The sequence below is a fragment of the Westerdykella ornata genome, assembly GCF_010094085.1.
Source record: "Westerdykella ornata strain CBS 379.55 unplaced genomic scaffold EI97scaffold_1, whole genome shotgun sequence".
NCBI lineage: Eukaryota > Fungi > Ascomycota > Dothideomycetes > Pleosporales > Sporormiaceae > Westerdykella > Westerdykella ornata.
In genome coordinates, this window is record NW_022986851.1 from 2,221,528 (window position 1) to 2,247,077 (window position 25,550).

At 53.5% G+C, this 25,550-nt stretch overlaps 10 protein-coding genes across 10 annotated transcripts; 6 read left to right on the forward strand and 4 right to left on the reverse strand.

Annotated features, from left to right (window-relative positions):
• Nucleotides 1-526: 526 nt before the first annotated feature.
• EI97DRAFT_366197 (uncharacterized protein) lies at nucleotides 527-1,881 on the reverse strand (the record flags this gene model as incomplete). Its single annotated transcript, XM_033795028.1, has 3 exons — nucleotides 527-834; nucleotides 868-1,035; nucleotides 1,242-1,881. Coding segments are annotated over 3 exons (1,116 nt in total), but the record flags the coding sequence as incomplete, so codon positions are not given.
• Nucleotides 1,882-4,480: 2,599 nt separating this feature from the next.
• EI97DRAFT_472845 (uncharacterized protein) lies at nucleotides 4,481-5,510 on the forward strand (the record flags this gene model as incomplete). The annotated part of the gene is made up of 2 exons (XM_033801866.1): nucleotides 4,481-4,779; nucleotides 4,847-5,510. Coding segments are annotated over 2 exons (963 nt in total), but the record flags the coding sequence as incomplete, so codon positions are not given.
• Nucleotides 5,511-6,126: 616 nt separating this feature from the next.
• On the forward strand, nucleotides 6,127-7,166 carry EI97DRAFT_472846 (uncharacterized protein; the record flags this gene model as incomplete). The annotated part of the gene is made up of 2 exons (XM_033801867.1): nucleotides 6,127-6,860; nucleotides 6,935-7,166. The coding sequence occupies 2 exons, from the start codon at nucleotides 6,127-6,129 to the stop codon at nucleotides 7,164-7,166; spliced, it is 966 nt and encodes a 321-aa protein (XP_033658957.1).
• A 657-nt stretch (nucleotides 7,167-7,823) lies between these two features.
• On the reverse strand, nucleotides 7,824-9,995 carry EI97DRAFT_367363 (uncharacterized protein; the record flags this gene model as incomplete). The annotated part of the gene is made up of 2 exons (XM_033795084.1): nucleotides 7,824-9,224; nucleotides 9,402-9,995. 2 exons carry the CDS (start codon nucleotides 9,993-9,995, stop codon nucleotides 7,824-7,826), a joined length of 1,995 nt encoding a protein of 664 aa, XP_033658958.1.
• A 1,480-nt stretch (nucleotides 9,996-11,475) lies between these two features.
• On the reverse strand, nucleotides 11,476-11,928 carry EI97DRAFT_363406 (Rpr2-domain-containing protein; the record flags this gene model as incomplete). Its single annotated transcript, XM_033794986.1, has 1 exon — nucleotides 11,476-11,928. A coding segment is annotated over one exon (453 nt), but the record flags the coding sequence as incomplete, so codon positions are not given.
• Nucleotides 11,929-12,316: 388 nt separating this feature from the next.
• EI97DRAFT_28939 (P-loop containing nucleoside triphosphate hydrolase protein) lies at nucleotides 12,317-14,364 on the forward strand. Its single transcript, XM_033794432.1, has 4 exons — nucleotides 12,317-12,631; nucleotides 13,047-13,463; nucleotides 13,516-14,134; nucleotides 14,188-14,364. The coding sequence occupies exons 1-4, from the start codon at nucleotides 12,400-12,402 to the stop codon at nucleotides 14,234-14,236; spliced, it is 1,317 nt and encodes a 438-aa protein (XP_033658960.1). The 5' UTR covers nucleotides 12,317-12,399; the 3' UTR covers nucleotides 14,237-14,364.
• Nucleotides 14,365-16,802: 2,438 nt separating this feature from the next.
• On the reverse strand, nucleotides 16,803-17,623 carry EI97DRAFT_28961 (uncharacterized protein). The gene has a single exon (XM_033794436.1). It carries the CDS (start codon nucleotides 17,522-17,524, stop codon nucleotides 17,081-17,083), a length of 444 nt encoding a protein of 147 aa, XP_033658961.1. The 5' UTR covers nucleotides 17,525-17,623; the 3' UTR covers nucleotides 16,803-17,080.
• Nucleotides 17,624-17,837: 214 nt separating this feature from the next.
• Nucleotides 17,838-18,862, forward strand: EI97DRAFT_29026 (uncharacterized protein). The gene has a single exon (XM_033794441.1). It carries the CDS (start codon nucleotides 17,997-17,999, stop codon nucleotides 18,582-18,584), a length of 588 nt encoding a protein of 195 aa, XP_033658962.1. The 5' UTR covers nucleotides 17,838-17,996; the 3' UTR covers nucleotides 18,585-18,862.
• A 278-nt stretch (nucleotides 18,863-19,140) lies between these two features.
• Nucleotides 19,141-21,446, forward strand: EI97DRAFT_368521 (uncharacterized protein; the record flags this gene model as incomplete). Its single annotated transcript, XM_033795140.1, has 3 exons — nucleotides 19,141-19,225; nucleotides 19,284-19,716; nucleotides 19,766-21,446. The coding sequence occupies 3 exons, from the start codon at nucleotides 19,141-19,143 to the stop codon at nucleotides 21,444-21,446; spliced, it is 2,199 nt and encodes a 732-aa protein (XP_033658963.1).
• Nucleotides 21,447-22,221: 775 nt separating this feature from the next.
• On the forward strand, nucleotides 22,222-24,898 carry EI97DRAFT_447411 (uncharacterized protein; the record flags this gene model as incomplete). Its single annotated transcript, XM_033800089.1, has 5 exons — nucleotides 22,222-22,275; nucleotides 22,771-23,031; nucleotides 23,233-23,365; nucleotides 23,424-23,503; nucleotides 23,561-24,898. The coding sequence occupies 5 exons, from the start codon at nucleotides 22,222-22,224 to the stop codon at nucleotides 24,896-24,898; spliced, it is 1,866 nt and encodes a 621-aa protein (XP_033658964.1).
• Nucleotides 24,899-25,550: the final 652 nt, after the last annotated feature.

The following is a 25,550-nucleotide window of genomic DNA, read 5'->3' on the forward strand; positions in this document are numbered from 1 at the left end:
CATTTTCCCCTTCCTTGCTTCCCCCCTCTTTCGTCCGCTCCCCCTCTCTTACCCTCTCTTCCCTCCCTGCATCCTCCTTCGCTTGTGCCTCCTCCCTTTTCTTCTTCAGCATAACCACATTCCACAACCACTGCCTCATCCAAATCTCGCGCCACATGTCCCGAGCCCACCGAATCAAAACATCATCCTCCACACCAGCGCTCGCCCAATCCATCTCAAAACCTTTAGGCCGAGGCTCTTCGGCGAGGTAGGGGTCGCCTGTAATGGGGTGGAATAATGTCCAGCGAGCCAGACAGAGGAGTTTGGCCTGTGCGGACATCTTCGCACTGGGCCGTTGAGGTCTCTTGGGAAAGGGGAACGGCAAGCATGGGAGGGCCAGAGGAGCGTACCCATAAGGAGGGGCAGGAAGAGCTGGTATGAGTGTTGTCACTATGGCGGACCCCGTCACCGTAGACCTGGAAAGCTCGATGGAAGAAGTCAGTCCTCCCTTTTCCAGCATTGCCTCGGTTGAAACAATGGCCGGTCTTGGATCCAACATTGAGTCGGGTTTCGGCTCGAGTCCCGGCGTCTCTGGCGGCGTGGGCGGTAACTGACTGCGGAAAACCACTCGAGGAAAGGGTGGCTCATCTTCCCACTCTTCGGCCCCGACTGGCAAGGCAGCGGTGATGAGCTCTCGTAAACGGTTCTCTTCCATTTGTTTCAGAAAAGCGCCTCGTTTGTTGTAGTACGTCTCCGCAGCTTGAGGGTCGAGGGAAAATACCCTCTCACGGGCTTTCAATGCTGTAGTAGCATACCACAGCTCCAGATCTAGACAACGCGTCAGCGCAAATTCTGCTCACGGGGCCGCGGGCGTGTATTGGAACGTACCTTTCATTTGAGAATCTTTGGGCTTGTAGTCGGGATAATGCTCTGGTATCCAGGTCTTGATGAAGAAGAGGTTGGATTTGGAGAAGTTACTCATGTAGCTTTCGTCGTCACGCCGTGAGCCGAAGTGTACTGGGTTGAAGAGCCAGGATCTGGCGAAGTCCTCGTAGACTGCAACATGTCAGTACTATGTTAAACCATTCCATGACTGGCCGTCGGATGACGGAGAATGTAGCGCGCCGACACAAATCGTAGCTTATGTCCGAACGTTGTGAAAAGGGAGGAAAGCTTGTGACACCTGGCAGGACGAAGGGCTACTCCTTCTGTCACCCTGGTGACTTGCAAGCAAAGTCATGCCTGGGAAAAAGAAAACTTACCCTCCTCATCGCATTCAAATCCCCACGTCACCATCTTCCATGATAATCCCAACAGCTTCGCGCACTGCAGCGGGTCCCTCGTGACTAGCACTTTGCTCCCCTCCCAATTCACATCCTCCAGCCCCTTGACCCTCACGTACAGTCCCTCCTCATCCATCGTCAGGCCGAGCCGTTTCATCATATTCCCCACGGGCTGTGAGAGAGTTGCATAATTCAGATAAAAGCGCTGCCAATCAAAGAGCTTGGGATCGTAGCATACTTTGACATCAATCTGAATCCAAAAATCCCCCTCGCCCGAAGGGTCACGAATCGCGAAGAACATGACTTTGTCGGTGAGATGGCCCTTTCGTCCGTGCGTTGTGTTGAGGAGTTTCTTGATTTCAGCGACGCACTCATCATATGGGAAGGCGGATCTGGTGGGATTCGTGGGATTGATAACAGCGGTGTCGGTGTTCCGTAGAAGAGGCCCGGCGACGAGGAAGTCTACGTCGCCGAAGTCGGGTTTTGAGGGCATTTCGAGGGGCACGCAGACGTGCAAGAAGACTTTCTGGAGGGCTTCGGTGACGAGAGATCGGGTGTGGAGGTAGAGTTTCAGAGGGATGCGAGGGGTGTGGAGATTGCGCCAGGCGCGGCCGCCCATGGTATGGATGGGATGGAATAACGAGAGTGTAAGAGCTGCAAAGACAGGATATCTGAAATTGCTCGGATAGACCGTCGGTAATGGTGGCACCGAGTCTCCCGTAGGAATTGGTCGGAGGCGAAGGTAAGAAGTAAGATAGTTGCGAAAAGTGTCAGAATGGCCGTGTAGGAGTACGGTTAATACTTGGGTAAAGAGCTGCGGATGTGGCTTTGCGTTCGGAGCGTCGAGAAGAAAGGAAGGTGGGACCTTCGGCTGGTAGGAAGTAAAGGAACTCTGCAGTCGTTGTAGTTAAGGTAAGCGATGTTGTCAGTTCAAACCGCCCGTCCGTCTTAGGAAGGCACGATTCAGGTTGTAACTGTCTCTCACTTACCTGTTAACGGAGCGAGCAGCGTTGAGCTCATTTATTCAGAAGATGTTTGTTCAACAAGACACCGGACGAAAGCAGATGATAGAACCCGTGAACCAGTTCGATCTTGTCCAGAGCAAATAGAGGCGGGAGAACATGAAGATATAAACCGATCCTAAGGAAGGAACAGCTTGAAATGTGAGTGTGAGCATCTGCACAAATACCTGGTGATAATACTGGCAAGCAGAGTCACTGGGATAGAGTACACATTGACCCAAACCTCAATAGGTGGTATGACGATTAAGCGTGACAATAGCGCGTAAACTGGTCTTCGCTGTCGGGACGCATAGATGGCCGCCGCGTAATGCGCCATGCGATACATGTGACGGGTATCATGATCAGATTCTCTGCTGTCACAACGTAGCTATACCTCCTTGTTTTTTGCTATGCGCGTTGACATGATATGAAGGACTATTAGTGCTAAGAACGTCGGATATATCGTTGCTGCTCTTTTCAACATTTTCTTCGCCGTAAAATCAATAGTTGCTCTGCACTGCAATCGTCACCGGCGGCCAACTCTGGGTATTTCAGCGCAAGGACATCTTGAATTGAATTATATGCTGTGTCTTCTAGACCTTTGTTGCATTGTACCGCGGTTGAAGCATGGCCTAAACATCTTGGGGATCCGGTTGAGCGGTCTGCGCGTCCAGGTGCGATGTAGTGAAGGGGACCTTGGAATGTTTCCTTGTCGTGGGTGGCATTTTGAGGGCGTAAGGAAGCATTTCCTGATTTTAGCATTCTTTAGTGGATACCAACGGTAATAATAATGCAATTTATGGTTAAACAGCGGCGATTTACGGCATCATGCCATGTATCATGTTGACGGACCTAAATTTCTTCGACCGTCGCTACTGCTTCCATTACTTCCCTGGAGTGGCGGACGGTCCTGGACTTAGATTATACCGCCGGAATAACGTGCCCATTCTCACGTATTGATGCTCAGTATCTCTTAGCAAATCATCTTTCATCATGCTGTCACATTCTTGTTAACTCCTACCGGGAAGATGGGAAACTCTTGTATCCTAACAACCCCCGGCAGATTAGTTGCTCATAGAGTCTATACTAATAAATCTGTTACGACCAAGCCTTACGGAAATTCCTCAGCGGGCTCAGGCTAAGGGCAGTTGTCCGGCATACGAGCAACATCATGACAATTACCACAACAAGGCATGAAACGGATGTCAACTGCGGATCTGCGCCCATATCTGGCTCGTGTACTCCTGCATAATCACACGCAAGAGTCTCTCGTCAATCTCCGCATTGTCCTATGGATACGAACGCCCAAGGTACTCTCAGCTAACTCTCTTTTCCCTTGTCTCCCACTCCACAGACGATCATCGTCAAGACACCCACAGAGGAGCAATATCGAGAATCGTCGTCTAAAATTACGGGATCAGCTCTCTTACTTTCTCCCTCCCATGTCCACCTTTCGCCTCCTCCGCGTAGTCGCTTTTGTGCTGGTAGTACAATGCGCCACTTTTACTTGTGAGATTCCGCTCAATATCTCCAGCGGTGAGATTCTGCGGCCTGGTATCCTCCACCAAAGCTTCGAAGGTATCCGTACTCGACAGCAACGCTTACCGCTTGGCTTTCTCCTGCCTAGCTACTATATAACCAGTACTCTCTACGCCATCTGGTTCACACAACATCACTCAACCTCCACGGACACGATGGCTTCACAGACAGATCAAGCCGCACCACAATTGCCAGCCCTCTCAGCTTCTCCTTCTGCTGCTCCTGCGGGAAACCCAGTACCGGATGGGGCAAAGAAACCGAAAAAGCCTCCACATCTAGCTGGTTCGTTGGTCTCTTCCTGTGTGCTTTTACTTCCTGACTGATACAACCGCTAGTGAATGAGCTACCATCCCCGGTGGAAATTTACAATGCGATCCCAGCCGAAGGCATTGACATCAAGTCCCTTGCCTTAAAATTTGAAACGAACATCGACGAAACAAATGCTGAGTTATTCGCCGAAATAGTTAAAGCTATCAGCGAGTCCGAGACACGGCTATGGGTGAAGCGGTTGCCTCAACTTCCCTCAGCGGAGATGATTACAGAAGTGACCGCTCGTGTCAGGACGCCAGCGCCAAAGCCACCAAAGATGCCTAAAGATTATGTCGTCACTTCGAAAGTCATCGGCACCGAGACAATGTTTGACTCTCCATTACTTGGCTGGACGGCACACTGACAAGTTCCAGCACTTTTTCCGAACCGGATGAACTTATCCGCGATGCCAGCAAGATGCTCCCAAGACAATTGTATCGAGTGTTCTATGAGACATCAGTAACGCTGAGTTGCTACGTAGGCACAGAGCTGCATGTCCAACATCGCGAGAAGCCGAAACTCAGGCTGCGGGAAGGGAATGCGTTTCAGGCGATTGCAGATTTTTCTCTCAGCAAAGATCTCAACACCGAAAGAATTAGGAGGCATACAAAATGGCAGCAAAAAAAGCATCCGTCATCTTACATCTCCGCTTTTAACAACATCAGTAAGTCTCCATGGCGACTTCTTTGTATTTCCTCGCTAACATTCACTAGAGTCGGCAGAGAAGCGGGCCAGATTTCACTACTACGATAGCCAGCGTATTGGGCACCGGGTCTCCATAGCTGAGATCTCTACAGAAGGGCTTGTAGCGGCCACTGTAAGGAGGACCGTGGAAGAGACCGTAGGCAGATGGCAAGGTTTGGATTTTCTAGGCAAGGAAGTGACCACACGGCACGAAAAGATCCCAGTCTGGGTGAACGAAAGCATCATACCGTCGGATCGGTCGGATATCCCGGTCGCTCAGCTCAAAGGCTCGAAATATGAGATGTGGCTTTCCATCACCGAATTGCGGCGCTGCGGCAGTGACTTCAGACTAGCCTGCAGCAAAGGACATGATTTTGAATGGTTGGCGGCCGGCGCCATTCCAAAGTCAAGGATCACACGGGTCATGCCTTTTGATGGAGAAACATTGCATAAGTACCCCGAACTCGGCATCGTGCGAAGTATCCGCAGAGTCGAACCTTACTTTTTCGACTACAAAACATCCACATGGCAGCTTGAAGTTTCAGACGCTCGAAAACGGAAACCCGAGTCTGAAGCACGAAAAGGCCAGAAGCGACCCAAGACTACTGATGATGTTGGAGAGGAATCTGGGCGAATTCCCTCTCCAAAGCCTAGCGAAGACGTTCCTGCGACCTGTCCTACCTGCGGACACACTCTATCCGAGGGTTCCGCATGAAGCTAGTCCACTTCACGACTATCAGGGATGGAAAAATAACTGTAAGAAGTGGTTGGTGCACGAAAAATCCCTGGCATGGATCTCACCAGTGATTGGGGGGTTTTGTGAACTTGGGATTATCCTAGGGCAGCTCTCCTATTTCTTTCTCGAGCTATCTTGGATTCATACTGCCTCCCCATTTCCCCATGACACTGCATCTTACCTTTCTATGGTTCCGGACCCTTTAAAATATAGCCAGTATCAGCCCGGGGCAGTGAAAATGGAATAAATCAGTTCGGAGTCTCAACCACGTGCTATGGTGGCGATCATCACTGCATGTAAAGAGAACGCGGACGTCCACACTTTAGACCTAAGTTCAACATCGTCTTACCACTAACCAGGTCGGACGGCCCGTAATTGAAATCTAGATGGTGTTCGAGCCAAGCTAACGCAGGTCTAACGCACATGAATAAATTCATTTAAATTGCCATGTAATTAGCCACCGTTCGTATCCGGTTCAAAGTACACCACGAGCCGCACGTCATTTCCCACAGCTACACTCTTATAGAGACGCGCCCAGCAAAATGTTTGCGCAACCTTCCTTCAGTTTCCCAATTATTTTGGTAACTCCTTCACAATGTACATACACGCCAACCTCGCCATCCTAGCCCTCGCCGCCACCACCACGGCCCTCCCCAACCAAAACCCTAAGCATCCGAAGCCGGGAAAACAACAACCCTCACGGATCAAATGCCCCATAATTTTCGACGGGCGCATCCCCATCGAAGCCACCCTTCTCGACTTCGACTCCCCTGAGCGCAGCCCCTACAACACCCAATACGTCAAAGGCGAAAACCTCACCTGGTCCTCCATCATCCAATTCCCTGCCTCAAACGCCCCAGGCCAACACCAGCACATTAATCCCTCCCGCTTCGATGAACCTAGAACTCACAAGCCGTTCGAAGTAACCATCGACAACAACTCGCTCTTCCGCACTGGCTCAGGTCTGCAAACTGGATTCCGGCGCGCGGGACTCCTGCTAAAGAATGACTCCAACCCTGAAGGTTCCGATGCCGCGGATAAAGGAGTCGTCACCTTCCATTGGAGCGTCCTTCAGAATCCCAAGGTGCATCCGCTGAATCTGACGCACGAGTACATGAACGTGTGGCATGAGCGCGCCGACTATGCGGGGAATCAGTTCACGTTTAGCACGGGATTGTTGCTGAAGCAGGATGGGGGGGATGGAGTGAACACGAGGAAGAAGAGGGAGCAGTTCCGGGTGCAGGATCGGAACAACAAGATTGTGTTCGAGACGGGGATTCAGTGGAGCGAGTGGCAGAATTGGGCGGTGAAGTTGGATCATGCGAAGGGGTGAGTTCATTCATGTCATCAGTGGGTGGGAATAAAAATAAAACGCTTGTGAACTAATTAATTATGCCATTTAGGACGCTCCAGGTCTTCTATTCGGAGGGAGACAGGCCACTCAACGCCGTGACGCGAGCATTGGAGAACGACAACACGGGTGGTGGCCAGTTGCAGCTTGGCATAGCGAAGAAGCCGACGGAGACCGAAACCGTGGTTTGGGACGGCTACCATGAAGTGATGAAGCATAAAGAGGGTCAGATATATTCTGGCGTGTTCGTTGAGGACAGCACGGATGGCTGCATCAGTGTCTGATGATGACTATCTGCCATTATATTCCGTTCAGCCAACGCATCAGTACGTAGAAATGGTATTGTATCTAGAGACGTGGGTTCGCCTCCTGATTTGGGATAGAATTGGGGGAGCAAAAGATATGTCACACGCGATAAGAAGTCATTTCAATCACTTGCCCAACGCAGCGGCATTGGTACTTGCATGCTGGTAGGTTCTCATATATGCTCATCGGAACTTCCATATCGAAGTCAAAGAGGAAAATGACCCCATACCAGCGAGGAGATGCCAGTCACGTCTTCGCGGAGCATCGCCATGTCAGTAGTTGATTGTATAAAATCTCTCCATTTTTCCAGGCCTATGCATACATGTGCTTTGAGAGAACGAAGTCCTCACAACCCGCATGGATCGGAAATCGCACATATCCTAGATGCTCTTTCTTTGCCTCTAAAGGGCCGAGCATATTCTCCTTCTTTCTGAAGAATTAGCAGTTGCTGGCAACGTAATCCACACATGAAGCCAACATTTTGGTTTCTGCTTGTCATACTGAATACACGGTATCGTCTCGCGGTATTTACGCAGATTCCTAATCACCTCTTATCGTATCATCCGTGAAGTATTTGTGCCAGTGCCAGTCCCGTAGATGGTGTCCATTCTGTCGATGCCTCGTAGTTATGAGTATTAGACTGCACGCGAAGCGAACTTGCCAATACGCTGATAGTCCAGGGATTTCTCTTTCGCCCACTTCGTCCACTTATCATCGTTCTTCAGCTTCCAGAGTGCCAGTTCCCTGATGGCAAAAGCATTTTGGAGGGCATCGCGGCCGAAACGGGGATGTGTAGACAGGTTGATCTTCAGAAGATCCCTGGAAAGAGCGTCCAAACTCAATTGCTGTTTAGAGACAGGACCATTCGCCGCCTTTTCCGCCAAGATTGCAACGTCGACTGCTCGTCCATGTATCATTCGAAGGGCGTCAATGTCAGCACGTAGGTTGTGTCCGATGATGATGGTGTCGCTGTCGATGAACTTCCAGATAGCAGAACGAGCGGCCTCCCATCCTTTGAACACCTTGTAACCATCTTTTCGAGCTTCTTCGAGGTCCTCCATTCCTTTCAGGCCGGTGACGGTGGTGCGCCAGTCACGAACGCCCTGTGACTCAATCCAGATAAGATGGTTCAACAGAATCCTACAAGTAGCTACGTCGACAGCCGCAACCTTGACTGCTCCATGCCCTCCATTAGTAAGGCCAACCTTAATGCAGGTAAGAGAGATAATGCTAGGACATGGTCTTGTAAGGGACGGATCTGGAGAAGTTTGGAAATCAGCCACAGGGTAGAAGTACTGGTATTCGTCCTTGAACACTGCTGGTGCTGGGATGTATTCCTCGTGTTGAAGAGACTTGGGCAGATGACATAGCTGTTGCTCTTCGAACATGTCCAGAAGAGCGCCTTGCTTAGCCACAGGAACCCGCTTCCAATCGACACCTCCGTATATGATTTTCCCTCCATGGTGAAGCAGAACGTCATCTTGCAAGACAAGGCGGACAATGAGTTCACTGACCTTGCTTGTTTGATGAAAGTCTTCTGGACCCACAACGACAGCTTGCTCCGGGGCTTGTTTGATGGTGGCTGGAACTACCGCTGGCGGAGGGTTTGGTCTATTTGAGGCGTGTACGACGTGCGGGGATGGCCGAAGTGAAGTCGGGTTCATGTTGACCTGCCGGCCCGCAGTGGGCAAGGGGCTCGCACGAAGTAAGCCACTGTTTTTCAGCTGTTCTCGGACAGCATGATTTAAAGTCGCCGTCTCAACCCTGTGGGAGTCGAATTGATGTTGCTTCAAGGCAGCCTCACTTCGAAAACCCTTACGGCAAGCAGCAAAGGTACATCGGTATGGCAACTCGGCAAAGGTATTCGTTGGCTTCACCTGCGGCTTTGTGGTCGCTTTCTGCTTTGGTTCTATACGTCCTTGCGATGGGTCGACAGATTGTCTGGCGGTAACAGCGGCAATGAACGGCGTGGCGGACGCTTGACTCGTGCGTGACTGTTGCGGCATAACAGCTGGAATCGGCAAACTCTGCGCTGGCTTTGGCCGTGCCTGTCCCCCTCTTTCAGTATGCCTAGGGAGGGAGATGTGCGTTGGGGCGTTTCCTTGACCATCTGCATTGGTCGCAACCGGTGCAATCTCTCTACCATCGGTATTTGGCCCATCTTTCAGCGTTTCAGGCCGCGAAGATTCCTGGGTACCGGAGACTGGTTGAACAGCGCCGCCCTGCATATCTTCCTCTCGAACGGTCGTCGTTGCGGGGTTCTGCGGTTTGCATCCTAGGAAGTGGCGAGCGTACCGGCCTTGGCTCTGGAACGACCTTCCGCAAACGTTGCAAAGTACATCTCCCATGCTGGTCTGGGTACAATTCTCCGTAGCTGGTCTGACGGTAGAGATGCTTGGAGGTCGTTCGAACCGACTGCCCACAGGAGGGGCTTCGTAGTCGTACGTGGGCGAAGCGAAGGCAAACGGAGCAGGGGAATCAGCTGAAACCTCCTTCGACCGTGATTTCTTCGTTTGCGGAGCGCGGAACGCGTCGCTGCATGTGGAAGGAAATCTCTTGTGCTCTTCCAGCGCCGCTTGAGTTGGGAACTGCATCGAACAGACCCCACAACCAAATACTTTGGCGGGCTTGTGGCCGCTAGCGATCTTGTGCTGCTCTAGAGACAAACGGTCTTCGTACGTTTGGTGACAAACTTCGCAATCCCATGTGGCTTCGAGCTTCCTGTGATGCAGCATGTGCTGGTGCAGTGCGACTTTCGTTGGAAACGTCTTTTCGCACATGCCACACTGAAACCCCGGCCCTCCCATGGCGGAGTAGGTATCGCAGTGCCACCTGGTGGTTCAGAAAACCGCACAGCGATGTCGTAGGTATGAGTTTGTTGCAGCGATTGAGCCAGAATATGCACGGCAGAGAGCGCCTCTGCTGCTATCGCTGCGACAGTTTGACACTAAGGGTACCCGTGGATATTGTCTGCTTGGTGAAGTGAGCGATGGAGGCGTGGGGTAGAGAAGAAAGGGAGAGAAATGGACCGCGCAGAGGAGGGTGAGCAACCGAAATGGACCGGAGGTGAAAATCTTGATGAGGGTACTTGCCATCTGTATACAGTCCACTGAAGTAGGTGGCACGGGCCAACAACAGCGTGCTCTCACGTGAGTTGTCGTGGGGAAACCTTGGAAGACATTGGAGTGAGCGCGGTATCCAGCTTTGGGCAGAGATGATTACGGGTTTTCGAATGAAGAGCTTTAGAGAAATTAAGAGGAAAATGCATAGCACAGCGCTCAAACTCGGGGCCTCCAAAAATTCGCACGGCAGACTGATGAGAAAGTGAAGTCAGGGGAATCATGAATGCGACATTATAGAGACATGGAGAGAAAGGAAGGTAATAACATCTAAAATGACCAATCCACGGGATCGGAGTAGCCCAGGGACGATGCTCTGTCACGTCTGTTGCGAGACTCCCTTTTACCTGACTACCTCTGGAGAACCCAACACTCAAAAGCTCTGCTCTGAGACGACATTATCGCGAAGGGTGAGCCACTGAGATCCATCCTCTTTCATCTTTGAAGCAGATGCCGCTCAGCATGAAGCTCATCTACTTCCGCTCGTACAGCAATTGATCGATTCCCAATGCCATACAACAAGCGCTAACCGCAACACGCTCGAGGTAAGTATGTCTCTTCGCTGTTGTTACGTATTCTTATCCGAGCGGAAATGTGCCCTTGCGTTCCAGCACTTTGTGATAGCCTCTTGACCCTACTGCCTCTTTTCACGTCCGACTGAACAAGACCGTGCGCGTAGGGGTTACTGACCTTCTGATTGGCCCTTTCTGCGCCTCCCTCCAGGTATAACCAGCCTTAAACACCGTGCCCTCGTAGCGTAACTAGAATATAGCCAATTGGATTTCTTGAAATACGTATTCTACCTTGAATTGGAAGTACTGGGGGTTGTTCAGTCGGACGTGGGAGGAGGCGGTAGATAAAAGCCGCCCAAGCCACTCTCCCGGACTTGAGGCGTAAGAGGGCAAGGACAGACATGGACGACCGTGCCATCCGGCCTCATGCAGCGGGAGATCTAAGGCTATTCTGCTAATGCCTTTGCCCTAATGCTCGGCTTGACAAAACACTTATCATCTTTAGGGACTTCTCTCGTTCGAACCCGTTGCTCGACTGACAGGGCGCAGAGCGTCCCCATTAGATCAGACCGGGCTCATGTCACCTCCTGTCTCACGGATGATGAATCGATGAGCATGGGGTCCGAAGCGGCGGCGGTCTTCTTTTTTGTCTGATCGCGTTTGTCTTTCCGTTGCTGGCGCTTCGCTCCGACAGGAAAGCGCTTCTTGGTACCGCAGATATTACACTCTATCTCGAAAACGTCCGCCCACGGTTTGCTACCACCCTTGCTCCTGTTCTCCAAGTTTTGAGTTGATGTGCGGCCAGGGATAAGGAGAGCATGGCATGTCTTGCAGAGACTATGCTTCATGTCCAGTGACAGGCGAAGTTGGCCTTTCTGTGAGACAGCACGAAGGTGTGCTCCGAGGTGACAGACCTGTTTGGGGTTTCCAGTACCAGGATTGAGACTTTCGTGCCGCTCGTGTGCACCGATCTCGTCTGACTCCGGTGACAGCGGTGCCGATGTTGCTTGAAGTGTGAGGTAGGTCGCCGCTTGGTAGAGGAAACTGGCGCGAGCGTGCAGATGTCTGTTTGGAAAGCCTTTCCCCGGCTTCTGTTTGTCCTTTGCCATGGCGAAGAAGATGTGGTAAACGACAGCCAGTGTCGTCCAGCGCACATCAATGTTTGTGTTGTTGCGGCCGAGTGTGTCTCAGACCACACCAAAGAGAGAACCTGTGGCGCAAGGGGCGGTGCCGAGCTTGGGCGGCGCGCTCGGACTTGTTTGCCGCATGCAAGCGTCTTGGCGCCCATTTTTACGACCTCATTCAGGCGGCTGAGCTCCAACTCCAGCACTCTCATCCCCCCTTCAACCTAATCCAGAGCAAACCATCCACCCTTTCCCATCTCTCAACGACTTGCGCTTGTTCGCGAGTTAGATCCAGTTTGGACCGGTACCCTTTATCCTTCAGTTTCCCGCGCCTTCGAGCAACCAGCCTACGGCCGTCAACGCGACTCGCTTTATTTGGGAGTCTGACAACGACTTCCTAACCCGCGCCACCTGCCACTTGTCTCCTTCCCCTCATCGACGCTTTCTCCAGGAACCATGTCGCACGAGGAAGATCTCATCGACTACTCCGACGAGGAGATCCAGAATGTCGAGGCTCCCGCGAATGGCGCCGCCGCGGCCGCGAAGGGTGACCTTGCCCCTGCCACCAGTGAAGGCGACAAGAAGGGTAGCTACGTCGGTATCCACTCAACGGGTTTCCGCGACTTTCTGCTAAAGGACGAGCTTGTTCGAGCGATTACGGACTGTGGTTTCGAACATCCCTCCGAGGGTTAGTCTAATCCCCCCTCAGCGTTACCCCTCCTGAAAGCGTCCGTCCATCCCTACGACATCCGACCTCTTGCCGGAACTGTTCGGACTGTGCGTCCACCGAGTACATAAGAACGTAGTCTCCACTTCTTGAGAGGAGATCGAAGGACGGAATACATCGGATGCCCCTGGCATCGATCGCAAGGCTCGAACCTACTGCATTTGAGGTAGCACTGGGCGCCCGCTGCACGTATTTGGCCTGCAAATGCTTTTTGCATTTGAAAAAGAGGATGTCATTCGATCCGCGAGAGATGGACTTATATGTTGCGCTTGGTTGGCAGCTCAGGAGGATCCACCACAGATGGACGGACGCTTTCACTTCCCACGTCGTTTCAGACCGCTTTAAAGATATCATTCTGACATCGTCTGTTTTGCAGTCCAACAAGTTACCATTCCTCAAGCCATCCTGGGCAACGACGTTCTCTGCCAAGCGAAATCCGGTCTCGGAAAAACTGCCGTCTTCGTCCTGGCCACGCTCCAGCAAATGGACGAGAAGCCTGAACCTGGAGTTGCAACGATATTGGTCATGTGCCACACGCGCGAGTTGGCATATCAGATCAAGAACGAGTACAACCGTTTCGCCAAGTTCCTGCCCGATGTCAAGGTGGGCGTCTTCTACGGTGGCACTCCAGTGCAAAAGGACATTGATCTTCTTGCGAACAAGGAGACCCACCCACACATCATTGTCGGAACCCCCGGTCGTATCAACGCCCTTGTCCGCGACAAGTATCTTCGCCTTGCGAATCTGAAGCACTTCGTTCTCGATGAGTGCGACAAGATGCTCGACCAACCTGGTAAGCGCTCTGTGGTCCTCCCTCCTCACCCAATGCTAACGCGTAAGATTAGATATGCGCAATGATGTGCAGGCGATCTTCAGGGCCACTCCGGCGCACAAGCAAGTCATGATGTTTTCTGCTACCCTCTCAAAGGAGACCCGTGTCATCTGTAAGAAATTCATGCAGAATCCGCTGGAGATCTACGTGGATGATGAGAAGAAGTTAACGCTACACGGTCTGCAGCAGTACTACATCAAGCTCGATGAGCGCGAGAAGAACCGGAAGCTCAACGACCTTCTTGACCAGCTCGAGTTCAACCAGGTCATCATCTTCGTCCGCTCGACTCTCCGCTGCACTGAGCTTGACAAGCTGCTGAGGGAGTGCAACTTCCCCAGCACTGCTGTGCACTCTGGCATCGGTCAGGAGGAGCGTATCAAGCGTTACCGCGAGTTCAAGGAGTTCCAGACGCGTATCTGTGTCTCGACGGACATCTTCGGCCGTGGTATCGACGTGGAGCGCATCAACGTTGCCATCAACTACGACATGCCCGACAAGGCGGACTCGTACCTGCACCGTGTCGGTCGTGCTGGGCGCTTCGGTACCAAGGGCCTCAGTATCTCGTTTGTGAGTAGCCCTGAGGATGAGGCCGTGCTCAAGTCGATTGAAGAGCGCTTTGACGTTGCGCTTCCGTAAGTTTATGTCTGCTCCTTGAGTGAGGGACTTGATGCTAACAGGTCTGTAGTGAATTCCCCGAGGGTGGTATCGACTCTTCCACTTATATGGACAACTAGACGGATAGGGATCTCTGTGCGACAGAGGCTCCTTCAAAAACTGGCAGTCACAAAAAATGTGAGCTTTGGAGTTAGTACCAGGGGGGTGGCTCGATATGGAAAGGCTTCTTCTTTTTTCCTCTGCGTTTAAGTGTTAGCGACCGGGGGAATGCCGACAGTGGGAATCTGCACTTTCGCACGACGTTTGATTGATGGGCGTGGTTGTCGTGGATCTCGGATTCCCCAGTTGTCGCCACCGTTCAGATATCATCATGGATGCGGAATTCAGGAGTAGCTGAAATAGACAAATTGTCGGGTTCCAGTCTTTGGGAGCTGTGTGTGTATTATGAGTGTGAGGTGCTGTTTTCGTCTGCCTGCGTAGACGAATGCGCTCGTACTGGACGCATCTTCCGATGTGCTCATTGCTCGATACGTGGGCTCCGTACCAAGTACTATGGTACGTATACCTACTCCTCGGAGCTTGTCTGGTTAGATGAGATGAGGAGTTCCATTATCCCGTCCAGCACACGCGCGCACCGCACCACAACGCTCGACCCGAAAAAGTTCCCTTCTTCCGGATGTTTGTTCCTGCAGCTGCAGGAACCGATTGCAGCCTACAGTAGGCTAGCGTGGCCCGGTTCTACCTACAATGGGTTATTCGAGAATTCCCACATTCATGGCATGACGTAGTTCAGTTAGAATAAGCAGGAGCCCAAACCCCACAATACAAATATAAAAAAGAATAATAACATTTTATTACCCGACAGAGAGAAATCTGAAAGAATAGGAAAAGTTGGCAGCATCCCCTGTTGCCTATGCCCCCCACTTATCGCAGTCAGCAAGCAAGAATCAAGATTCGTAGGCCTGTCTGTTCATGAACGAGCGTTCTCTCATCTCGCTTCTGATACTACCCGGATCCATGTCTTGTTCCTGGGATCTGGACATGGACCTGGACCTGCAACATCCGCGACAGAGGTTGACGCATGTGAGAAAAAGGCAGAGAAGATGCCAATGGAGATGAGATGAGATGATATGATATGGGGGAATGGGAGGGATAGGCTGGATGCTGGGGAATACGAGTTCTAGAGGAATTCGTTGCATGTACGGAGGATCAGAAGCGATGATTGTTCGCACCGGTATTCCGTGGTCTTTGATGAGATGAGTGTTGGACGGGGTTCGCAATCCAATGATACTGTACAGTAATGCACAGTAAGTAAGGGGTTCCTAGAAGATTAAAAGATCTGCTATAGATAGGACTTGGAGCATCACCATGCTATTCCACTTCCTCCTGCTCTGGCTGGAGCACGACTGGATCATTAATAGCCGGTGAGACGGAGATGACTGGCAATGTGATGGTCCTGCATTGCGCTTATTGCATGTACCTCGCCACGGGCAACGGGCAAATGAATGCGACAAGACATGGTCGAAGTGATATCAAAAGACGCGTTGCGGCGTTGTCCTCTTTTCGAGGTTGCAGAAACTCAATGGAAGCAACGGTCGCTCTTGGCGAGGCTGCCGGGGAGAATTCGTGGGCGCCGCTGACGAAATGCGCGACGCGTCCGGGAGAACCGTTCTGGTCTACCCGTGGACGCGCCGCACACCTCGGCAGACGGAGAACTTTCCCCGTCGCGGCAATCAAGGCTAACAACAAAGTCTTGACATGTAGCGCAAGCCGCAAATCCTAGCACTGAGTACGGAGTAGAGCTACTCAGTACCTGTGTCGACGTGGGAATGACCCTTTCCCTTTGGGTAGTTCTCTCCGGCAATGGCGCTTTGAACAAGGCGAAGCTGAAGAAATCATTACTGGAGGGGTCAAAATTCGGGACAACGCATCGCAGGAGGCGCGATCACAGAAACTCAATTAAAAGCTGTGAGCCAATGAGGGAGGGCCTTTGCCGAGTATGCGTCGAAAGAGGGCTGCCATGCCGCTGCGACAGGATGCAGATCTTTGAAAGTCGGCGACGAACCTGGGGGTTGATGTACGACGTGGCAACACACAGTATTTGCTCGTACTGGCCTCGCAAAAGGTGTCAGAAGAAGATTGCTCTGAGAAGAGCTCTTTGCGATAGCTTTCATGAAAAGGCGCCATGGACTTCTATTTTGGTGGTTTCCCAATTTCAAATGCCGGATCGACGATCAAAGGACCGCGACATGGATGTTTTCGGAATGGGCGCGAAGGGGGCTCGGGAGCCATGGCATTTGCGAATTTCCATGCTCTGTGGGGCAAAATTGAAGTTCTGGACGTTTTCGGAACGAGGTCGTGTTCGTCGCTTCTACTGGATGGAGACCCTGCTAGAGTTTGGACGGTAATTAATGTTCAACATTATTGAAAATGTCGGTTCTGTTGATGATGCGTCCGTTCTGATGAGAAAAAAGGGGCACCAAGAGGTTGTTGATAGCGTCTGCAGCCTGCACAGCCTCCCAAGACACGCGTCGCGTGGAACTCTCCGTCACGGTACCTGGAAACCCAATATCACCAAGCCTAATAGTAGGGATGCATTGATAGACAAGCGTTAAGCGTTACTGGAGGGGGGGAATGGACAGCACGAAGGTGGAGGAGCATTGTCGTGCAGGCGGGCTGCGTGCGAGTCGATGCGGGTTGGGAGTGATTCGAAGCAGTACCACCTGGGCAGTCATTGAGGTGGACGGTTTGCAGAAGGTACACAGTACACAGTACTGTTAGTCTGGAAGTCGTGTTCCTCAACAACGAGGTGTGGGCGCGGGGAAGGAAGAGGTACAAGGCTTGGCGTCGAGGGGAGGATAGATAAGAGGCATATGTACCGTGTTAATGAAGAGCCGCCTCCGATCAACGTGCAGTGTGTGCGATGTGAGGGCTTCTCGTAACCCCGCCGAGGACCAACATGATCAGTGAAACCATGGTACGCATATCGGAGGAATTCTGGCTGCTGTGGCAGAGACTCTGCAGATGGTGGGCTCAGACTTCGGATGCCCAGATGAGGTTGGATGAAAGGGGAAAACAGCGAACGGCAGCTGGTTTGTCAGCAGGAAGAAGAAAACGTGGTTGGTGAGATGAGTTCCAAGGTTGTTTGCAGGCGGACATTGCAAGGAGCAAGCCCTGTGGGATTTTTGAGGCGCAGGCGGTTGGCTTGGCGGTGGCTTCAAGGCCCCCCGGTCCCGGCGGAGCGACGACGTCAGCGGGATCCGCTGCACAGCCGTTTCTGCAGCGCCGGGTTTTGCGGCCTCTTGTGTATTTTGTGTATCTTTGATGCAAGACAAAAAGTCAAACGTGTTGAGAAGGAGCACGTTCGAGGAGAGAGAGAGACAGAGAGAGAGAGAGAGGCACAGCATGAGCAGACGTTAACCAGCAAGCCAACAAAAGCAAGTCCAGCTGCAGGCTGCCGAGTCGCAGGCGGCAGTGGTGGATTGATCTCCATGTCCATATCTCCCATATCGCGCAGATTCGGACGAGCAGGGTTCGCGACAAGGAAACCTGCTGGACCCGCTGGCTAGTGGACTTGCTGGGCACCGTTGGCTTTTCGAAGGCGGCGCCGCCGCCGCGCGGCACGCTAGCTACAAGGATCTGCGTCTGTGTTGTATCAAAGGAGAGAGGTAGGTGAGAGAGTGGTGATGGGCTGCTGTGATGAGAAAGCAACGAGTTGCCGCTGCTGGTGCTGCGATGCTACTGAGGCTTTCAAGACGGAACAGAGGCAAAGAGGATGAATTGATAATAGCACAAATTGTGCTCGTTGTTCTGCACGCATCTCATCTCACAACCACCTTGGAAATGCCTGGGTGAGGTCATCGTCGCCAGTCCATAGGCATGGGGGCCCAAAATACCGACACCCTTCAGCATGTATCATTACACAGTCTCCTGTCGGCGATAGCGGGAATCCTCTGGCTTGCCGAGCAATACCTGGGAGGATTGTCCAAGTTAGCAAGAAAACCCTCTGTAACAAAACCAAAACCAAAGCTTGTCCCGTTGTTATCGCACCATTCACCCTCCTCTCTCCTCCCTCTTCGCTTCTTTACTCACTCCTCCAATCCTACTCTGCCTCTCCCTCCCTCCCTCCCTCTCTCTCTCCCCCCTATACTCCTCGCGCCTCGTGCCGCCCACTCTACACTCGCTTTTTACTCTCCCTTGGTCGGCGCTGCGCTTGTTCCTGAGTCTCCCGGCTCTGGCCTGCTCGTGGCTTGCTCGCGCCTTCCTTGGCTGACCCGCGCCCGCCGAACGTGGCAGTCGCCAAACCACCCGGCTGTCTCACGCTTTCCTGCCCCGTCCTCCGCCCGTCACTCCCGTCACTTCCCACCACCTTTGATTGACCACTCCTTCCCCCAATCGATCCGACGCACACACCCAACTCACGCCTCTCTTTTTTTTGTCGCCGTTTCCATGTCGCCCGCCTTGTAGCCTTTTCGCTGCCTCGATCCTCATCGCACGCTCGCTATCCTACATCTTACCTTAATCCTAATCCCTCTGCCGCCGAACCCTTGCTTGCTTGCTTGCTTCGCTCAAGCCTGGTCGTCCGGCTCCGCGCCAACTTTTGGCTCTCTAGTCAAACAACTCCCCGCCTCTTCCCTCCGCGACGCTCTTCTGTCCACCCTCTGTTATGGCTCCAGCGGTCCCCCGCTTGCGCATCCTCTCAGGTGCGTCTCCTCTCCTCTCCTCTCCGCTCCCCCTCGCAAAAGCAATGCCACAACGCCTTGCTCTGCTGTCCCACCAGGGTGACGAGTGCTGTGCACCATGGCCCGCAGCGCCTGACCATCCACCTCTCCTCTGTCCTGGCTGCTGTATCCACGTTGTTCATCTTCGACTCCGCTGACATGTGCACATAGTTGGTGGTAATGGCACCTCCGCCTTCCTATCCTGGCGCCTTCAGGCCACCAATGCCTGCGACGTCACCCTCGTGTGGAAGAACGGCTTCGAGAGTGTAGCTCAATACGGCATTTCCTTCAAGTAGGCGGAAATGGGCCCCTTCATCTTTCGGACATGCGCTGATCCATTACCCAGATCCGCCCTTTACGGAAACGAGCGCTTCAAGCCCTATTCAGGTATGCTGACCTCAACTGGCCCTGCTGCGTCGGCTGCCAGCTAACAAAAAACTTCTAGTCGTCCGAACTCCAGAAGACGCCGCCGCCAGTTCCAAACAACCATTCGACTATGTCCTGCTCTGCGTCAAGGCCCTGCCCGATGTGTACGATATCGCCAACATCATCGAATCCGTCGTAACCCCTCAGCACACATGTGTGCTTGTCAACACTACACACAGCCTCGGCGTCGAATCATACCTTGAACAACGGTTTCCGACAAATGTGGTCTTGTCGTTGGTGTCCGGTGCCGACATTGCGCAGCTCGCAGCGAGCGAATTTGAGCACAAGGCCGCTGCCGACATCTGGGTCGGTACGGTCAACTCAAATCCGTCCATACCTGCACAGATCATGACAGATATGGCGGAAGCGCTTGCCATGACGCTCAGCACTGGGCAAGTCGAGTGCAAAGTGTCCCCCAACATACGACAACAGCAATTTGAGCGCATGATTGGGTGAGTGGAGACTTGCTTTAGACTCGTTTCACTCGCTAATGCTTGCTAGACCCGTTGCCTTTCATCCTGCCAGCGTACTCTTCGAGATCCCAAATCACGCCGAATTGATCGAGAAGGTGGGTGTACGGGAGATGATAACAGGTACCATTGATGAGCTGTTATCAGTGGCCACGGCCTTGGGCTGCAAGTTCCCCGCAGATTTCCGCGAGGCAACCATACAACAAATGATCCAGCCGCAGTCGGATGCCAGCATAATGTACCAGGACTTTCAGAGGAGGGCGCCAATGGAGGTCGAGACGTTCCTTGGGGCACCATTGAGACTCGCAAAGGAGACGAATGTCCATGTTCCTCGCATAGAGATGCTATACGCATTGCTCCACCACAAGAACATTGTCAATCGTTCCCGGCCACCCCCTACAGCAACGCCCAACCCACCCAATGGCGCCAATCCCGGACCACCGCCTCGAATGTCTTCTGCACCTACACCGCGTTCCGGAGGTCCACCTATGCTGAATGGTAATGGTCCTATGAAGGGCCCTCCTCGTCCTGGTAGCCGAGCCCCTTCGATCAACGGAGTTCCTCCTCCCATGGCTCGTCGCGGTCCTCCTCCACCGAACGGCTACCCACCCCGGCAGATGAATGGCAATGGCTACCCCCCGCCGGGACCCAATGGCCAGCGGAGAGGATCAGATGACGAGAATAATCTGGAGGAGTTCAGTCACCTAATGCTCTACGACAGCATGGCAGATGACGGAGTTGCTAACGGAGGCTATGACGCAAACGAGTCGGCTCAGAGTCTATCCCTTCGTGAGCGGGAGTTGATGCTTCGGCAGAAGGAGCTTGCTCTTAGGGAACAAGAGCTCAACATGCGCCGAGGACCACGACGCCCTCCGCCACCAGCGTCCCACATGGCTGGTTTCGATGAGGACGAGGACGAGGACGATTATTTCGACCCAATGTCTGCGAGGCCTCCCCCTCCTCTGATCGACCCGGACAACTTCGACATGATGAGCGTCACATCCAAGCGCAACCGTAGGGTTCCGAGCGCCACCCAGATCCGCAAGAATCCCGAGACCGCGGGTTACGGCGGCTCTGGGCGCTCGAGGAACCTTTTTTCACGGGTTGGAATGAATAAGAACCGCGCCAGCGCAAGGTTGATGGCAGATGTACCCGGACTTCACGATTCGATCATGGATAACGCTCTATTAGGCTACTCGTCAAATCGATATGGCAGTGTCGATCGAGGCGAATTGGGACAGCAGTCCAGAGCCAATTCGCTAACTGCAGCGCGCATGGATGACTTCTCTGGCGGCGCCAGCTACGGGGCGTATCCTCCCATGAGCCGTAGGACGAGCCAGTCACCCGGAAACCCCCTCAGTCCAGGCCCGAGACCCTCGGGTCGGCCGTCACCGCCCAATGGCTATTTTCCCAATGGCATGCCGCCGAACAGTGCCAGGCCGTCGCCGCCGGGGATGCAGCAGCCGGTGCCACGGCATCCGCCCGGCCACGGCAACGCGGTGGCGCCACAACAAGTTGAGCAACACGCTGGGGTGAGCAATCTCTACCCGCCCAAGTCTCGTCCGCAAGTACGCAGTCTGACTGGAAGTGCGAGTGCTAGCGCGGAGAGTGGCAGTAGCGGAGCAAGTGCTCAGCTCGATTCAGAGCCCTCTGCACACAGCAGCCAGGCCAGTCTTCCGGTAGCACAGCGCCCTCCGCTCGGCGTCCGGTAAAGGGGCAAGATGTGTCTCGTGGTCCCTGCGGCTTGGAGCTTGGAATATGTTGCGAGCTTGCCTTGCCATTCCTTGTCAGGTTATGGGAACCCTCTGACGATACTCATGTACAAGACGCGAACAGCCATGACTTTGGTGTTGGGACGACGCCTTCCTCCATGGGCTTCGTGACTGCTGTTTACAGCCGTTTTGCATGTCGGACACTTTGCACTCTCCTTCTCCGGAACTACCTAATACGGGCAAGATGTCCTGCACCTACGAACAGCGACTTGGGAGGTTGAATAGGCGTCAAAAAAGGTTGTGGGCGGCCACTTAATGAAGGAAACAATAGAAAGGGGGATTCGGGAATAGTTGCAACGCACACACGGCAGCCTCAGCGCGAGGCGTCTCTTGTTGGAGTTTGCTTGTTTGCTCTCTTATGGTACATATGTGTAGAAGGGTTCGCTTGGTACGACGTGTCGTCGCGGGCTTGAGGCCCCCACTAATGGTTGTCGTCTGCATGGGCTGCACAGCGGGCCGTTGAGTTTTCTTAGCTGTCTTCTTGGGCTTCCCTCTTTCGATACATGCACATGACGTTTTGGCATCTCTTCTTTTCTGAGCATTTGCAGCGGCAGAGATATCGCGGTATGGTGGCTTTTGAGGGGTGGAGTTGAGGGTGGATGCGGCGAGGGCGATGCAGGGGGAGCGTATAATACTCTCGTTGTTTTCCATTGTCGGAAAGGAAAAAAGCAAAGGTGGGCGGCGAGAGGCATGCAGCAGCAACGAGGATAGTGTAATGGTGCGAAAGCGACGACGAGGAGGGTTGGTGGGTGGATACACGATATACCATGTACGCTCGAGTGTTGAGAGGAAATAAATGCGAAGAAGGGTTTGCATTTGCAGTGAACGGTGTCTCGACGTAGCCTTCTGGTGACGGCTTCTATTGCAAAATTAATATATTAGAGGCTCCCCAAATGCGTATGTGCGGCGGTCACGAGATCTGGTTTGGCTTGGAACAAATATAACAAATATCGACAGCTCCAAGCTGTGGAGGGATGGCCAAGCCACCGACGTAACCCACCATTGGCGGAGCTGGCACTGAACTTTGCCCTGAACAAGCAAAGAGGCCAGAAAGCTCAGAAAACCCCAGAAACCCCAGAAACGCCAGGAGAGACGACGAACTATCCGCGGCGCCGTTACTTATTAAGCCTCCCATCGACCCCTCGTCCTTTGCTGCAAGACGCACCTCCGACGCCTCCGCGACGCATCCGTCGGCATGTCCTCTTTGTAGACTCTCCCTCTGCAATTGTTTCCCATCCCATCCCATCCCTGCTTTTCACCGCAGCTCCGCCTTGCCCAGGCGTCTGCCCCTCGACTGACCGGGGGCGGGGTTGGGCTTCGATTCCCCACCACGACCGACACGCTGAGATTCGGACCGCTGGGCGGCCGCCGGCGGGACCAAGTGGACCAGCTTCACCAGCTTCACCAGCTTCACCAGCTTCACCAGCTTCCCACTCCTCCTCCTCCAGCCCGCTGTGCTCAAAGTCAAGCCTTGCCCGTCTCCAAACGTCGTGCCAACTCGCTGCGTCCTCCCCTCCACCATCTCGTCAGCTTTGTCCTCGTGCTGGTCTTGCTCGTCCTGCAGTTCCTAGCCCCGCGCTTCCCGCTCCTAAGCTTCGTCACCCCTCCAAGAGATCAACGCCGCCCTCCTGCGCCCTCCCCTCCCGTCTCCCCTCGTGCCATCCATCTCTTCGACGACCCTACCTCGCTCACCTGTCCCACCCCGAACCACCACCTCCAATTGAAGGAAACGTTCCTCTCCAAACCGCACGCTGAGCCCAACATGGTTCTAGCGGAGAATGCAAAGCGCGTCGTCGCCGAGTTCGACTTCCACACCGAGGCGCTGCAGAAGGCCGTTGATGAGTTCCGTCGAGAGATGGGTATGGCTATCAACACACTCCAGCTCGGCCTCTACAATTGGTCACTGACAAAGGCCAGACGAGGGCTTGCACAAGGACGGCACCGAGTTGAGCCAGATCCCCACATACGTCACAGGCGTGCCCAATGGCACCGAGAAGGTAGTGGAACCTTTGTAACGGCAGCAGGCTTACCCGTCCGTCTGACCACGAGTATAGGGCCTCTACATGGCCGTCGACTTGGGCGGCACCAACTTCCGCGTCTGCTCGGTCCAATTGCACGGCAACAGCACCTTCTCCATCACCCGAAGCAAGACGGCCGTGCCCCTTGAGCTCATGGAAGCGAAAACGTCGGAAGAACTCTTCGCCTTCCTTGCCAAACAAATAGAGGCATTCCTCAAGGAGCACCATGACGAACACTACACCACATATAAGCACCGCAAGAGCATCGGTAGCGCTACCGACGAGGAGATTTTCAGCCTGGGCTTCACCTTCTCCTTCCCCGTGCACCAGATAGGCATCAACAAGGGGCTGCTGATGCGATGGACAAAAGGCTTCGATATCCAGGACACCGTAGGCAAGGACGTCTGTGCCCTGCTACAGGCCGAGCTTGACAAGCTGCACTTGCCCGTCAGAGTCGCCGCACTGGTCAACGACACCGTCGGAACACTCATGGCTCGCTCGTACACTTCGCCTGGGAAGACGCGCACACTGCTAGGCGCCATTTTCGGCACTGGTACCAACGGCGCGTACGTCGAGAAGCTCGACCGGATCACCAAGCTCGCCAACAAGAAGGATGCGGGCGACTACGACAAGAGCACCGGCGAAATGGTCGTCAATACGGAATGGGGCTCCTTTGATAATTCGCTGCGCACGTTACCCAACAACCCCTATGACGTCGAGTTGGACAGAAACTCCAACAACCCGGGCATCCAGATGTTTGAGAAGCGCATCTCCGGCATGTTCCTCGGCGAGCTCTACCGCCTGGCCCTCCTGAACTTGCTGAACCTCCACGACCCGCGCAACCCCTTCTACGTCTCGGAAAGCAGAGAGGAATACGGCAGCGTTTCCACCAAGTCCCGGGTCAGCAAGGACAGCCCGATATTCAAGCAGTGGGGCCTCGACACCAGCTTCCTGAGCATCTGCGCGGGCGACAACAGCACCAACCTCCGCGTCATACGCCAGACCCTGGACACCGAATACAGCATCCAGGATGTCAGCATCGACGACGCGAAGGCCTTCCGCGACATCGCCGCCGCCGTGGGACGCCGCGCCGCCCGACTCTCCGCCGTCGCCATCGCCGGCATCGTGCTGAACTCGGGGATGCTGGAGGATGAGAGCGAGGAGGTGATTGACATTGGCGTTGATGGGAGTCTGGTGGAGTTTTATCCGGGCTTTGAGGCGTATATCCGCGAGGCGTTGAGGGAGGTTCCCGGCATTGGAGAGAAGGGGGAGAAGCGGATCCGGATCGGGATTGCAAAGGATGGGAGCGGCGTGGGCGCTGCGTTGATTGCGCTGGTGGCGGCGGGCATGGCGGGCGCGGGTGCCGAGGCGTAGTTCTTTTCACATTGTGTAGCTATACTGCTTCTTTCTTTTCACATCCGATCCGACTGAACATTCCCCTGCACTTCCTCTATACTGCTGTTTTCCACATCCGATTTAAACAGCTAGCAGACGCTGCAATATAGGAGGTCCTGCAATTAGCTCCGTGGCACGCCTCTACGTATAGTTTAGTTCTAAAACGAAAGTCGACCTGTCGCATTATTAGGTTGTAGCTAATTGCCTTGCGGCCGGCAGGGAATTCCAACTACAGAGGAATCGCAACCGGGTGTTTCAGTCGGACGTGCACGTGGAAAGCCACAGTAGTTAGTAGGTAGGCGGGTAGATGATGTGGTTTATATTTGTATTTGTATCAGGGTTGCGGCAGAGGGGATTGGATACATCGTACACTATGATTGAAGAAATGAAACGTCTACACAGTACGGAGTAAATATTGCCCCTTTTCGACGTCCGACTGAACATGGCCGTGCGCGCAAGGGTAGGGTTCTTGATCTTCTAATTGACCCTTTCTTGCACCTTTACTCCACTGGAGGTATACCCAATCAGCATTAAAACCAAAACCACCATGCTCCATCTAGTAGGACGTACATCAGTATGTGAGACAATTGCATTGTTTCCTGATGGGTGGGTAGTCGGGACTTGGTGCAGA